Source organism: Elephas maximus, chromosome 4 (assembly GCF_024166365.1).
Source record: "Elephas maximus indicus isolate mEleMax1 chromosome 4, mEleMax1 primary haplotype, whole genome shotgun sequence".
NCBI lineage: Eukaryota > Metazoa > Chordata > Mammalia > Proboscidea > Elephantidae > Elephas > Elephas maximus.
This window is the reverse complement of record NC_064822.1, coordinates 164,775,054-164,791,724: the sequence shown is the minus strand read 5'-3', so window position 1 is coordinate 164,791,724 and position 16,671 is coordinate 164,775,054. Positions and strand designations below refer to the sequence as shown.

Genomic DNA, 16,671 nt, shown 5'->3' with positions numbered 1-16,671 from the left:
TGCCCACTGGGTGAACCTCCGACCTTTCAGTTTGCAGCTGAGTGTGCTAACCATTTGACCACCCAGGGGCACATCCAAAAACCAAACCCATTGCCCTCAAGTTGATTCCAACTCACAGGGACTCTATAGGACAGAGTAGAACTGCCCCATAGGGTTTCCAAGCAGCCGCTGGTAGATTTGAACTGCCGACCTTTTGCTTAGCAGCCAAGCTCTTAGCCACTGTACCACCGGGGCACCAGGGGTTCATAGTAGGTCCCTTATATGTATGTGTACCCTTTCCTTCTAACCCTTAGTCTAGCATTCTTTCCACTAAGCCTCTTTTTGTGTTCAGCCAAAAACTCAGATCCTCCTTTGAAATGTGGCAGAGCCCTGTCTTCCTCCTCTTGAACTTGCACAATTGATTTATTCTGAAACCTTAACGTAGGACATTACATTTCTGTTAAATTGCATCTTTTTGGTGTCAGCTTGGCCTTTCTGCTGTTAAGGGAATTTTGAATCTTACATTGGTCTATTATCATATTAAACATCTTTCACAGCTTTATGTCATAGAAAAATATGATAAGCATGCCTCTTATGTCTTCTTTGATACCATTAATAAAAATATTAAATAGAGCAGAATCCAGGGGCAGAGCCCTGTGCATTCAATCAGTGGTCCCCCTGCAGGCTGTGACAGAGCCATCCATCAAGCCTCGTGGGTGTAGGTGTACAACTAGGTGTGAATTTGCTTCATTTTTCTCCCACAGAGCCTACCACCTTATAGATAATGAAAGACCTCATCAAGTGCTTTATTGAAATCAAAGACAATATGTCTATGGCATTCTCCTGGTCTGTCAACTTCACACTAATAAGTCTGTCAAGAAAAGGAAATTAATATAGTTCAGGGAAAACTTCTTTTTAATGAGACCACTGAAGTTTGAAAAGAAGAATGTCTGTTGGCGCAGGAGTTGTTGCCAGGGAAAAGGCGCCTGGCTGGCTGCTGAGCTGTTTCTGGTTGTGATGTTACGTCGATGAGCTGACCACATGCCCAGATTGGGTTCAGCCCTTCCAGTTCAGAAACTGGACTTAATCAAAACACTGAATGATAATGGTAATAATAATAATAAACCATGATGGAGCAGGAGAAAAGAGGAATGCAGGCCCCAAATTCTAGTAAAAAGACCAGACTTAATGGTCTGACTGAGACTGGAGGGACCTCAGAGGTCATGGTCCCCAGACTCTCTGTTAGCCCCAAACTAAAACCATTCCTGAAGCCAACTCTTCAGACAAAGATTAGACTGGACTATAAGACATGAAGTGATACTGATGAGGGGTGTGCTTCTTAGCTCAAGTAGACACATAAGACTATGTGGGCAATTCCTGTCTGGAGGCGAGATGAGAAGGCAGAGGGAGACAGGAACTGGATGAATGGACACAGGAAGTACAGGGTGAAGAGAAGGAGTATGCTGTCACATCGTGTGTATAAGATTTTGTATGAGAAACTGACTTGAATTGTAAACTTTCACTTAAAGCAGAATTTAAAAAAATAAATAATAATAAACCAGTTGCAGCTGAGGTGATTCTGACTCATGGCAACCCTCTGTATGTCAGAGTAGAACTGTACTCCTTGAGGTTTTCAGTGGCTGATTTTTTGGCAGTAGATCGCCAGGCCTTTCTTCCAAGGTGCATCTGGGTGGACTTGAACCAGTAACCTTTCAGTTAGCAGCCAAGCAGATTAACCATTAGCACCACCCATGGAAAATAATAATAATGGTAGTTGCCATTTACTGAGACTCTTTTTTATGTCAGGCATTGTACTAAGTGCTTTTTATGTATCTCATTTCATCCTGACGAACCTAAGAGGTAAGTATTGTTTTTAACCCCATTTCTTTAGATGAGTTAGATAAGGCTGAGAGAGATTAAATAATTGACCCAAAGTCATATAGTAATTACCAGAGCCAAAGCTCTTGCCCAATCGCTCTGGTACCCGAGCCCTGCTCTTAATCGCTGTGGCCTCCTAAGCAGATTCTTGTGCCTCAATGTTGATTAAAAGAGAAAACCATACAAACAAGATTACCAGTCTGTTAGTGTATGGTTGGAATGATTCTCTGTGACCAAATGCTTGCCGCTATCCTGTACCATTAATACTTCCTTTCCTGGTATCTGGATACCCGGGAAACTGATTCAGTGATTGCTGCCTCCTGGTGCACATGGTACTGGGCGAAAGGGAATGTTGAGGGATGGTTCACTGGATCAGTATGAGGCCTGATGAAGTAGCCCGTATCCCATAGCAAAGAATACCTCTTAAGTGGTCAGAGATCTTACTCCAGATTCAAGCTCTCTCCCAATGACAGTGCCAAGGCTAGGCTTTCCCATTCTCTTCTATCCATTGTTGCATTGCTGGAATCTTCCCTCTACCCTTGTTTCCCCATGTCCACCCCACCCTTAAACAATACCTCTTTATTTTGCTGGGTTTTCATGTCACTGGTAAACTGTAGTCAAGTTGCCAGTCTGTTTCATTGGCTCTTTTGTACCTGGAAGTTACCTGTCTCTGTTCACTCTGTTGATGTGATTAATTGTTTAGAGGATGGCTCATCCTCTAGTTCTTGAGGGACATCTTTTTATTACCACCTCTTACTCCTCCTACAGAACCCATGCTGGCTCCTAGTGATCACCACACTCGTCATAATTCATCATCCATTTAGAAAGCATTAATATTTTTACCAAAGTGTCACAGTTGGAAGGAATAACACTCTCAAAAATATGCCCACATATGGGAATTCAGAGGTCCTAACTTATTGTACACATGTAACTTTGAGGCAAAAAATATCCTACCCATTCATTAGCCTGTTGTACTAGGCTTCTTGAGCACAGCTGCCCTCTGGGTCATATTTTCCTTGAGATGTGTTGGACACCCTACAGTTTATGTGTATTCTACCCTTTGGTCCAGCTGGTAAGTGATGCATTCTAGACAGAAGTCTCTCTGTGGAGAGCCTCAATTACAGTCTTCAGGAATGGCCTTACTTATACTGTACTTAGTGAAAACCGAATGCCTTTTCCCAGCATTATTATTTTTTAACAGCTTTATTGCAATATAATTACAGATCATAAAATTTATCCATTTTAAGTATACAGTTCAATGAGTCTTAGTAAACTTATGTAGTTGGCCAATGATCAAAGCAATCCAGTTTTAGGGCATTTCCATCAACCCAAAAAGTTTCATCATGTCCATTTGCATTCAGTCTCAACTCTCATTCTTAGCCCCAGGCAACCGCTGATCTCCTTTCTATCTCTATAATGTTATATTTTCTAGAAGTGTCATAAATAGAATCATAAAAAAAAAAAAATCTTGTGCATCTGGCTTCTTTCACTTAGTACAAAGTTTTTGAGATTCCCCATGCTGTAGTATGTATCTGTAGCCTGGTCCTTTTTATACTTAAGTAGTATTCCACTACATGAATATATCACATTTTATTTATGCATTCATTTGTTGAGCCATGATTCTCAGTGTTCATATGTGATCACCCCCATATTGGGATCTGCTTTGAGAAGCCAGTCAGTTAAAAGGGTGTTTCCCTGGGCGTGTGGCCTGCATCTGAATATAAGTGGATGTTCTGCCTTTTGCCTGCACTGGATCCCGCAGCTGCCTCCTGCTCATCTGACCTCCAGTTTTGGGGACTTGAGCTAGCAGCTTACCTGCCAATCTTGGGATTCGTTGATCTTCATAACCTGTGAACAAGAGCCCTGCTTTCCGACCCACCAATCTTGGGTTCACCTGCCCCTGCAGCTACATGAATCAGGAGAAGCCTCTATCCTGATCCACAGACTTGGGACGTTCCAGCCTCTACAATTGCGTGAGCTGTTTCCTTGATATAAATTTACATACATATACACATACTTTACTGGTTTTGCTTCTCTAGAGAACCCAGCCTAAGACAAATGGGAATTCCAGAGCACTTAATTATACTTATGAGGAACCTGTACATAGACCAAGAGGCAGTCATTCCAAAAGAAGAAAAGAATACTGAGTGGTTTAAAGTCAGGAAAGGTATACGTCAAGGCTGTATCCTCTCACCATGCTTATTCAATCTGTATGCAGAGCAAATGATCTGAGAAGCTGGACTACATGAAGAACACGGCATCAAGAATGGAGGAAGACTCATTAACAACCTGCAATATGCAGATGGCACAACCCTGCTTGCAGAAAGTGAAGAGTACTTGAAGCACTTACTGATGAAGATCAAACACTATAGCCTTAGGTATGGATTGTACCTCAACATAAAGAAAACAAAAATCCTCACAACTAAACCAGTAAGCAACGTCATAATAAACAGAGAAAGGATTGAAGTCATCAAGGATTTCATTTGATATGGATCCATAATCAACTGCCATGGAAACAGCAGTCAAGAAGTCAAATGACATGTTGCATTGGGGAAATCTGCTACAAAAGACCTCTTTAAAGAGTTCAAGAGCAACGATGTCACTTTGAGGACTAAAGAGGGCCTGACCCAAGCCATGGTATTTTCAGATGCCTCATATGCATGGGAAAGCTGGACAATAAATAAGGAAGACCGAAGAAAAACTGATGCCCTTGAAATATGGTATTGGCGAAGAATATTGAATATATACCACGGACTTCAGAGAACAAACAAATCTGTCTTGGAAGAAGTACAGCCAGAATGCTTCTTAGAAGTAAGGATGGCAAGACTATGTCCCACATACTTTGGACATATTATGAGGAGGAATCAGTCCCTGGAGAAGGACATCATGCTTGGTAAAGTAGAAGGTCATTGAAAAAGAGGAAGACCATCAACGAGATGGATTGACACCGTGGCTGCAGTGGACTCAAGCATAACAATGATTGTGAGGATGACACAGCACTGGGCAGTGTTTCCTTCTGTTGTAGATAGGGTCGCTATGAATCAGAACAACAACAACATATGTGTATAGCACCTTTTGTTTATCCATTTGTCTGTCAGTGGACATTTGGGTAGTTTCCACCTTTTGGCTATTATGAATAATACTGCTATGAATAAGGGTGTATGATTACCTGTTTGAGTTCCTGTTTTCAAGTCTTTTGGGTATATACCATGGAATGTTGTTAAAACCTTAATTTTAGCTAGTATTTAGGTATATTTTTACCCCTTCCTACACTAAACTCTTTTATCAGAGCTGCTGACAAGAAACAGAACTGACTGGATTGAATTCATTGCCTCTCATTTCACTATTCTGTTCTCTGATAGAGGCTATTACATGCCTAAGGTAGCTAAACAGCAGGAAGGGAGGCAGCGCAGCAACAGAACAGAAGAGGAAACCATTTATAATCCACAAATTGAATAAGCAGGCCCTCATTTGCCTAGGGTTACCTTTTGAGATTCAGTTGTCTTAAAGCTTCTCTGTACAAATATATGCATATTCATGTATTTTGCGTATTTTGGTTTGTTTTTCTATTGAATGAAAATATGTTAATAATGAATTTTGTTAACTACAATCTCATTTACAAGACTTGAGAGCATTGGGCATACAACACAATAGATCATAAATTTTATGATCTTGACAATGGTAAGAAAATACGTTTAGAAAATGTCCTTAATAGCTGTAAATACCCTGCATGGCTAGCAAAATATAAGCAAAACAATGACCTCTATACTTCTTAAGTTGCAGAACATTTTTATGTATTAATACTACAGAGAGCTTTGCGTTTTCAAATGATAGTAGCACATCAACACGTCTCTAAGAGTAACTTCTAATGTGGGATGTGGCATGTATTTCCCATTTTCTTTTGCAACAATTTTTTCCTTCAGTATGCCTGATGATTGGGTTACTGAGAGATGCAAACCAGATTTGTCCTGTGAAAATTCAGCTTGCAGGAAGTTGTACTTAAAAGTAACTTACACAGTTACCCAAGAAAAGAAAAACTAAAGGAAAAAAAAAAAAAGTCATCATACTGCATCATGAAAAAAGTAAAAGTAATTTACAGAGAAATTAGGAATTGATTGGTTGGTTTTGTTGTTGTTTTTAATCTTCTGGAGCAATGTTTATGAGAAAATATAATCAGAAAATTGGTGCCTTCATCAAGAGGTAATTCAGAGAGTTTTACAAATAAACCTAAGATTCTCATTGATTACAAAAGAAGGTTTTCTACCTCCAGAACCCTTAAATGCTCACAGGCAATTATACCATTAAGGTCTCTTTCCATGCAGAGATTATCTCATTTCCTCATAATTAGCATTTCCTGTTTATTGAGACAGACTGTATTCATAAAACACACTCTTCTTGCTCTCTCAGTCTCTTAACTCACTCTTGCTCACTGTCCTTCACTCTCTCTGGAGCTGTGTTACTTGGAACCTCGTTTCCTGCCCGCAAGTTAACACAGTTGTATTTTGGTGCCATCTGTCATACAAACTGTCATTTGCTGATTATCTAGTAACCATTGCTTTGAAAACTAATAATAGAAGGAAAAGAGAATTGGGATGAGGTGGTAGAGGTAAAGGGAAGGAGTTCTAAATGGTGGGAGGTAAAGAAGTTTTAGAGTCCATGGATGGTGTAACTGTTAATGAAGGCACTTGGCTACTAACCAAAAGGTTAGTGGTTCAAGTCCATCCAGAGGCACCTTGGAAGAAAGGCCTGGTGATCTACTTCCAGAAAAATTAGCCATGGAAAACCCTATGGAATGCAGTTCTACTCTGACACACATGGGGTCACCCTGAGTTGGAATCAACTGACAACAGCTGGCTTAGTTTTTTGTTATTTTTCAAGGAAGTTTTACCTCACCTGGGCTAAGACGGTGTGAAGTAATTAAGCTGCTAAGGCTCAGAAGGGATAGAAAATGAGAGTTTTCTATTGAGAGTAGAAAGGGAAGGGAATAAGGTATGAGTGTTCTGTAGAACCTCTTTTCCTTTCCTCTTTGCCATTCAGAGCGATCTCCCCTGCGTCATTTGTGTGCACTGCAAAAAGGGATCAGATTTGAGATCTTAGGGATATGCCTTTGAGGTGCACCAACTATGTCCATTTGAGTGCTGGGTGCTCTGAGGGGCCCAAGGATGCATGACACTGTATCTGACCTCATAGAAACTAGTCTGGTTAAACAGATAAGACATTGTCTTAGTCATCTAGTGCTGCTATAACAGAAATACCACAAGTGGGTAGCTTTAACAAAGAGAAGTTTATTTCCTCAGAGTAAAGTAGGCTAAAAGTCCAAATTAAGGGTGTCAGCTTCAGGGGAAGGCATTGTCTCTCTGTCGGCCTTCTCATCAGTCTTCCCCCAGACTAGGAGCTTCTCCACACAGGGACCCGGAGTCCAAAGGATACATTCTGCCTCCAGCACTGCTTTCTTGGTGGTATGAGTTAGATAGGAAGGATTTGTTGTTGTTGTTGTTAGGTGCCGTCAAGTCGGTTCCAACTCATAGCGACCCTGTGCACAACAGAGTGAAACACTGCCCAGTCCTGAGCCATCCTTACAATCATTGTTATGCTTGAGCTCATTGTTGCAGCCACTGTGTCAACCCACTTCGTTGAGGGTCTTCCTCTTTTCCGCTGACCCTGTACTCTGCCAAGCATGATGTCCTTCTCCAGGGACTGATCTCTCCTGACAACATGTCCAAAGTATGTAAGACGCAGTCTCGCCATCCTTGCCTCTAAGGAGCATTCTGGCTGTACTTCTTCCAAGACAGATTTGTTCGTTCTTTCGGGAGTCCATGATATAGTCAATATTCTTCACCAACACCACAATTCAAAGGCCTCAGTTCTTCGGTCTTCCTTATTTATTGTCCAGCTTTCACATGCATATGATGCGATTGAAAATACCATGGCTTGGGTCAGGCACACCCTAGTCTTCAAGGTGACATCTTTGCTCTTCAACACTTTGAAGAGGTCCTTTGCAGCAGATTTACCCAATGCAATGCATCTTTTGATTTCTTGACTGCTGCTTCCATGGCTGTTGATTGTGGATCCAAGTAAAATGAAATCCTTGACAACTTCAATCTTTGTTTATCATGATGTTGCTCATTGGTCCAGTTGTGAGGATTTTTGTTTTCTTTATGTTGAGGTGTAATCCATACTGAAGGCTGTGGTCTTTGATCTTCATCAGTAAGTGCTTCAAGTCCTCTTCACTCACAGCAAGCAAGGTTGTGTCATCTGCATAATGCAGGTTGTTAATGAGCCTTCCTCCAATCCTGATGCCCCGTTCTTCATATAGTCCAGCTTCTCGTATTATTTGCTGAAAAAGGAAAGACTAGAGATAGGAAAATATATACATATTCATGTTTGTTTATATTTTTCCATCTCCTGGGTTGAAAGTCCTTAAGGGATTGAATATTTTTCTCCTTTGTGGCTCACAAATTGCCTAATACTGGTCGTATATGGAAGAAATCCAACGAATGTTTCTTGAATAAAATGATTAGATTATTTTCCCCTGTATACCATGGTTCAAAGATGTTAAAGATAACTTGGTTAGAAGAAGAGTCAGGACAGGATCCAAATCTCATGACTTTTCAGGTTCAGAAAGGTCTTTCCCTCCATCATTCTATGCCAGGCATGCATGATTACAGTCCAAGAGATGAGAGAGAAAATGCCACAGTCAAAAATTGGATGCGAGTTCAAACGAGGATTCCTGGGAATGTGGGAGGTAGGCACCTTTGCCTTGATTCCCAGGTGGAGAAGTTTTCAGAAATTATTGCCAGGCAGGGGGAGAACTCTTCTACATTTAATTGCGATTTTAGTTCTGCAGATGAGAACAAAGCAGATAAACCTACACCTCAGCTTCCTTTCTAAGCCTTGAAGAACCCCCAGAATTTCTCAGAACACTTTCAGTTTTGTTAGAAGAGGCCACTCTGAAGCCACATGAACTCTTTAGACTTGTGTAGAAGCTGCTGTTTTTTGTTGTTAAATACCTAGGAAAAGACAAACAGAATAACCCCCCCCCCCCAGAATGGGAGGGGTTCTAATGCAGGATGAAGCTGTTTCTTCTTCTCGAATAAGAATCCAGAAATTAAAAGGATGCGCCTAGTTCTAGGGTGGTGGTAACTGGGATTGCCCCTGTATCCAGCTTTGCTGCGTGTGTAATCGCTGAAGAATTCCAGCTACACGTGTTATTTCATGTCCGTCAGCTAAATCTGAATTTCAGAATATAACTGAGGAGCATTATGTGGACTTGGGAATTTCGCTGGAGGATTTGGTCCAGCCGGCAGTCAATGGACTGAGATTTCATGCGGAACGTGGAAGACAGACTGCCGCTACATGACTTTTCTTTGTGACTCATGTGCATTCTTGCAATTTTCTTTGGTGTCTTTCATATTGTGTCTATACAAACATGTCGATGAAAATGGAAATTGTCGGATGGTAGGTTTTTTTATGTACGTGTGGAATGTTTGATATCCAAAAAGAAGCATAAACCGAATTTCCAACAATAGGGTTAATGGAAGTGGTTAAAGAATTCTGACATGCTTCTCTGAAGCAGCATCATGGGGTCACTTATAAGGTAACTGAGAATTCTTTATGTCAGAAACTTTTTTTGCTTTAATACTAAGTGGAAAAAAATCCAAGGTAAAATTGTGCTTACGGTATGGCCATCATAAAACATAATTATGTGGTTAGCCTATGGATAACTTATTCTCTTAAATACATTTTTCCTGTATTTTATAAAGTATCTACAATGAGTAAGTAGTATTATCATAATCAAAGCAGTTTAATTTTTAAAAAGCAGATAAATAAGAAACATGTTTAATTTACATTACATTATTAAACATGTTTAATTTATAGCACATAAATTTAAAAAGAAAAGAAGGAAATCTAACCACATGGACTTCCAGCTTTGCCGTGTCATTTATTCTGATGTACGCTAATGGGCCAGCTAATGTCATGATATTGTCTAGCAGAATTCCCACAGCTACACCTAGAAGCATAAATGACAATGGCATAATATTATAGCATTGTCACTCAGCATATTTTTTCTTCTATCGCTGGAATTTGAAGTGGAGTTTCCAGAGTTGTCCTGTTTTATTGATGTTGGAGAAAATTACCAGAGGCATCCAACTACTCTGATGAATGGATACCAAGCTATAGCAAGCTGGTGTTTTTTCAACCATATTGCTTGCCTTTGACCCACATTTCTTTTATGAAAGTTACAATAAAAACCATTTAAGAAAATATGCAACAACTTTTATTTCTTATCTATTGGAACCACGTTCATATGCTTATGTGTGTAATAATCCGTTTTCATCTAGTTAATGGTTTGAGAATGTAGTTATTTGTGTCTGAGCTATCCAATATTATGAGTTTCGTTAGTCCCATTTCCCCTTCAAGTCCCCCAAATAATTCATTGGCAGAAACAGTCTTGTTGTTTTTTTTTTTAGTTTGAATTGGATCATCTCAATGACTTAGAATAACTAAATCCACCAAATTACCATTATCTTATATTTTAACCACTCCCTATTAGGTTTCTTATACTTAAGGTTAATTTTCACTCAAGTTGTAATGAAAACCCTGCAGAGTTTTTCTCTACCACAGTAACTATTGCTTTGGTTTTTTGAAAACTTAAGGTTTGTTGACTGGTTCCATCAGTCATAGCACATTGGGTGGTAGAATTCTTCTATTTCAAGGGCTCTATCTGCTTCCAAAGATGATCAGATTAAGCTGTTCTCTCTCAAGGCAAACCCAACTGCCTTTGGACTTGACTTTTCCATAATGGCTGTCTTTCTTTGGAATAGTCTCTCCCTTATTGTCTTGCCAATTTGGTTTTTTTTATTGTCATCTTGGGTGCTTTTAAGCTGAATTTAGCTAGACATTTAAGCTAAATGTCACCCTCTCCCCCAGTCCACTATTAGCCAACTCAGATTGAGTCTTGGGTTGATCTCCATATGCACTTCATAGGGCATTCTCTGTGGTATCTGCCCGTCTACTTGTGGACTGTAGCTTTAACACTACCATGAGCCTTGCCCTAAACCCAGGCTGTATTTTAAGGTTTTCAGATGGTCAAGACCCAATATAATATTTTAAACATAATTCAAAATAAGAAGCACTATCTTAAGAAGCATCACAATGATCTAATAAATAGTGTGGCTAGGGCTGAAAGCATAGAGGTTACAAACGAGAAGAATATGGTGAGCAGTGAAGAACAGGTTAAGTGTCAGATGCTAATCTGAGCTGTGACACCTGTTAGCAATGTGACCTTAGGGAAGTTACTCAGTGTTTCTGAGTCTCAGGCTTTGCGTCTCTACAATGCAGTTTCTTGCACAACAAGAACACAAACTAGAGCATAGCAGATGACCAGTAACTGGTGGTTGTTATTGTCAATATGCTCTGTAATATAGGATCACCTCTAATAAATAAGGAGGTTTACCTAATTGTTCTTGACATGAATCATCACTCTGTGTTAATCCTTAATCCCCATCTCTCTCTCTTCTCTCTTTTGGGCAGTTCTATGTAGGAGGCAAGGAGCCTTAGTGGTGCAATGGTTGAAAACCTTGGCTGCTAACCAAAAGATTGGTGGTTCAAACCCACCGGTTGCTCCATGGGAGAAAGATGTTGCAGTCTGCTCCCATAAAGATTACAGCTTAGGAAACCCTATGGGGCAGTTCTGCCATGTACTACAGTGTTGCTGTGATTCAGAATCCTCTCAACAACAACGGGTTTGGTTTTTTGGTATGGAGGAGACAGGAACAGAGCGCCAGTGTAGAGAAGTGCCTCAGTGTACCTCTTATTGGAAATTAAATAGTATGAATGGGAGAATAGCATACATTCCTTTAAATTTGATCTAGCAGTAAACTAACTGATAGAAACTTGACCTGTTCCTACCAGGATATGTCACTTCCATGTGAACTTTTCCAAGGTTAGCCAAGTCTTTTCATGTAAAACACCAGCATATTTGTTTGACATGATTAACTTTATGAAAATGAGCCAAGCCCTCATGCTTCTGGATCAGGATGCCAGTGTGTCCTCAGATTCCATTAGGTGGAAAAAGCACACCTCACAGGTTTAACTCTTGCACCTTGCAATTTAACTCTTCATCTTCCTGACAACACTGGAGATTGGCATTAAGTTCTTCACTTTATAGTTGAGGAAACTGAGATCAGAGGAGTTTGGTAACTTGCCCAAAATTGAGTTGTGGGAGAGTAAACCCAGCAGTGAAGCTATGCCAGCTAAATTTTACCCCAGTCATTTGTTATTTACTGTCATTATTTGTCAAATAATTTTGAATATCTTTATTACTATTAAAAAAAATTCTTAGCAGGACTTAGGGGCCCAAGGTAGAACCATCAGCAGCAAGTCCAATAACCTACTGGAGGAAAGGCTGTGGAGTTTTTATATTCATGTCCAATTATGTTCTATTCTATTTGTATCTAATATAAACCTTTGCCAAAGTAATTGAGAATAAGAATAAAGAGGAATAAGAAAATGTAGTATATTTAGACTTACAGAAGGCATTTGAAAAGGTTAATGTATTTTTCTGAGTTGGGGGAATTCTTTGATCTTCATGCTTTAAAAACAAAAAGAAACACAATGCAATGTAAGGGCTTTTCTCTGAATCTTATAAACAATGTTGCCTGCAAGCAAACAGCACTGGGACCACACTTAATTAGCATGTTTATAAATCATCTGAAAGAAGCGGTACATAGTGTAACTTCCAGATTTGCAAAAACTGCTAAGCTCTTCCAGGTAGTGAAATGCCAAGCTGGCTGATAGAAATGCAGACAGATAACACAGGGCTACATGAGTGGGCAGAAGGATGGCAGCTGGGCTTCAGCATGGACAACTGTAGGATAAGGGATGCAGGGAGAAATCATTCAAACCACGCTTCCAAGATCAAAGGGCTTTGAACTATGAGCCTTAACAGAATTAATAGACTTTGCAGCTAGTGTATACTATGTCCATAGCTTTTCCTACTGCAACTAAAACGCCGGCCAGAAATCAGGTGTGCTTAGGAGAGGCATTCAAAAGAGGGCATTAAAAAGCAGAGAACAGTATTCTATTCAAATGTAATGCCACAGTTCACTTATACCTGGAATATTGTGAATAATTTGTTCAACAAATCCTAAGCAATTGTAATAGGGTAGGACAAGTTACAGAGAAAGTCAGCTAACATGATCTATGAAACAAAATGGAAAGATTAGGGTCCATCGGCCTGGGAAGATGAGGGTTTATATAATCATGGGAATATGGTCCACGTGGACATTCACCTTGGTTATTATTTGTCACCCCCATCATCATCAATAGACACGGGTCAGGTGCCCATCAAACACTGTAGCAGAGGGTGGACATAAAAGGAATAGGACATAGTGCTAGATTAAAATCCAACTCAATTGAGGCAGAAAGGCCAAAAAGTTAACTGACAAATGTTGTGTGCCATGGAGTCAATTCCAACTCATTGCGACAATATATGACAGAATAGAACTGCCCCATAGGGTTTCCCAGGCTCTAATCTTTATGGGAGCAGATCTCCAGGTCTTTTCTCCCATGGAACTGCTGGTGGGTTTGAACTGCCAACCTTTTTTGCATCACCAGTGCTCCTTAATAGGCTAGTAAAAATTTAAGGTAGTGTGTAATGAGTGCTAAAAAAAGAAATGCCTGCCCCTCCCCCTTAAAACTTGAAAAGAAAAATGTAATAATTCATACAATGGATAGTATATTGGGGGACTAGTTACTCACTAAAGTTGTGATATCCTGGAAATATACATGGGTGAAAAAGGAGTAAATACATTTTTTTGTCAGTGGATTTATAATGTGCTAATACTCAAACTTTGCAGTTTATACCTTGGAGCAAAACAAGGTTTGAAATCAGGCAAACCTGATTCAAATCCCAGAACCACCACTAACTAGCTTTTGAGTGGGCTACCCAACTACTCTGAACCTCAGTTTCCTCATCTGTAAGACAAGAATATCCTTTTCCAGATAGGGATATTGAGGTGATTCAAAGAGTTGGCATTTGTAAAGCACAGGGAACAGGTTCAGGAATCAAGGCACTCTGTAATTGTTAGTTCCCTTTGACATCACTTCTACAACGTACCCTTTGCAGCACTAAAACCAAAAGAAACCAAACCCATTGCCGTGGAGTTGATTCTGACTCATGGCAACCTTATAGGACAGAGTAGAACTGCCCCATAGGGTTTCTAACAAGCAGCTGGTGGATTCAGACTCCCGACTTTTTGGTTAGCTGCCAAGCTCTCAACCACTGCACCACCAGGGCTACTTTGCAACACTGGGAGACCCAAAGTATGATCCTGGTAGACTCTGAGTCGGCCCCAAGGAGACAGTGCTTGTGTTCTAACCGTAATTATGCTACTTTCATCTATATTAACATTCATTCTTCCGTGTTCATTGAGCTTCTACTATTTCAAGCATTGCTTTAGACATTTGGGATACAAGTAATGATAAAGATATACCAGGGCACTGTTCTCAGAAAGCTTACAGGATGAAGGAGGGACCCAAACAATACACTTGTGAATGAAGTTATTTCAGAGAATGATAAAAAGAGGATCATAGGGTAGAGCATGATGGGGGCTGAGGGCACAGCTCTTAGTGCAAAGGCTGAAGAAGGCCTTTCTGAGGAGACAACATTTGAGCAGTGTTCAGAGTGATGAGAAGCTGCCACCATTTGAAGACCTGAGGGAGAACATTCCAGATGGATGAACTACAAGGGCAGAGGCCCCAAGGTGGGAATGAGTACAAGGTGCTAGAGGAATGGAGGAGGCCAGTATGACTGAGCATACCGAGGGCAGGGACAAAGAGAGAGAGAAAGGACCCAGTTCTTGTAGGGCCTGAGGCCAGAGCAGTACTCGGATTTTATTCTAAGGGCAATAGGAACCCATTGGAGAGTTTTTAGCCAGTGACATGATTTGGTTTACATTTTTCAAAGATCTTTGGGGCTGCTGTGTGGAGAATGGGACTCTTGAGCCGCCCAAGTAAAGGAGAACTTTCTCTGCTTTCTCTTTCTACCCTCACTGCTTTGCACTAGACTTCCTGGCTACTGTCCCTACCATTCTTGACTTGAGGGGTTACACTGATTCCACACTACATCTCTCATTGCAGAGGCAGCTCTGTGCAGATCTTTTAGCTCCTTAATGTTTTAGAACATATTAGAATGATGTTTCTCCAATGAGATATTTAACCCAAATGTATGTTGTTACAGGTTTTAAAAATCAATTTGATTGGCCACAGGAAACGTATTTTGGCATCTCTGGGAGACCGGCTACACGACGACCCTCCGCAGAAGCCCCCACGTTCCATCACCCTCAGGGTAAGTGGCAGGCACCTTCATTTTATTCTCCACCCTTATCCTAAGAAGTTATTTTGTGCAATATAACAAACTGAAGCAATGGGTCAGGAAGTACAGGCTGTTCCTCTGTAACTTACCTCTCTGTATCAAAAACCCTCTCCTTTTTTACTGCATTTTATAAGAGAAGATTTGCTTTTCTCCATTGGCTAAAATATATATTTTTGAGATTTAGATATACATCTTAATGGAATTCAGTCTGACAAGCCACTGCCTTTAAGAACCACCTCCTCATCTCCCATCCCTCACTCCCATATATGCCAATAGTTGGGAAATGTGTGTTCTGTTAAACTCATCAAACCCATGGAAAGAAAATCACTCAAGCACCACAGTTACGAGAAGATCAACTTAAAATTAACCTCAGGGTCTTCTATTTTTTAAGGATTAAAAATTGCTTCAGTTTTACAGACTTCAAAAAGTTAGAATAGAAAACCTAAAACTTTATTTAATAAGCTATATTTCATCTATTTTTTCTTAATTATGGGGGAGAAAAACTACAGAAGGGAGAGAGAAATACAGTGGAAGAGAAAGGAAGGCAGAAAGGAAAGGGTGGGGAGAATGAGAAAACGAGAGAGAAACGATTGCCAGGCAAAACGGCAGCAAGGAGTAGCTGATAGTCACTTATTTTCTTGAGGTCTGTCAGAAGTTTTCTAAAAGTCATCGAAAAACTGGAATCTGTCTGACAAGTTGGAGAGAGTCCCCGCTGTTCTCCTCTTTATTTTATCGTGCACTGGCTTGCTTCTGAGTCCCTTTCTGGATGCATGCCCATATCAGAAAAGGTGGTGATAGTACAGGGTGCTCAACATACCTGCCTGTGACCACCAGTGAACTTTAGCAGGTAACTACTGTCAGTACTGCACAGGGTGGGGCAGGAGAGGAGCCAGTAAGATATTGAGTCTGATTTCAGTCATGAAGGAGAAGAAAGTACACAAAATTTCAGGAAATGGAAGAGAATTGGCTCTAGGAGGAAGCCAGGAGAAAATTGATTATGGGGCGGGGAAGTGGGGATTGGATACACTAGGATATTGAAGACTTTGGAAGTAGTGAGAATAGAAGCAGGACCCATTCTTCTCCCTTACTAAGAGGAGCCTCAGATACATTTGGGGAAAAATGAAGCTGAAGAGAGATTATTGTCTTGCTTCATTTTGCTACATGGAAAGGGAAGGAGGCTAAAGCCATCATCAGTGTTATCACCCTAAAATCACTCTTTGGGGGAGAAATCCATGCTACTTCCTCTACTCCCTGTCCTTCCCCTTCTGAGCCTCTCCCTCTGACTCCTTGGATTTAGGGGAACACTAAATCAAAGATGGAGATTCCCCAGAAAAAGTACAGAAGCTGAATCCCAGGAGATCCAGGTCATCTAGCAGGGAAGTGGCCTAGAAAATCAGCATGACCCCAGTCTTCCTCTTCCTCGCAAACATGAGAGC

At 40.5% G+C, this 16,671-nt stretch overlaps 1 protein-coding gene across 8 annotated transcripts in view; it reads left to right on the top strand.

Moving 5' to 3' along the window:
- Nucleotides 1-16,671, top strand: part of ANKS1B (ankyrin repeat and sterile alpha motif domain containing 1B) — a 1,421,217-nt gene that overhangs the window by 1,311,016 nt on the left and 93,530 nt on the right. For all 8 annotated transcript variants that reach the window (XM_049884161.1, XM_049884160.1, XM_049884159.1 and 5 more), the window contains one exon: nt 15,101-15,208. In XM_049884161.1, the coding sequence (XP_049740118.1) occupies nt 15,101-15,208 (108 nt within the window). The remainder of the gene's footprint in view (nt 1-15,100; nt 15,209-16,671) is intronic.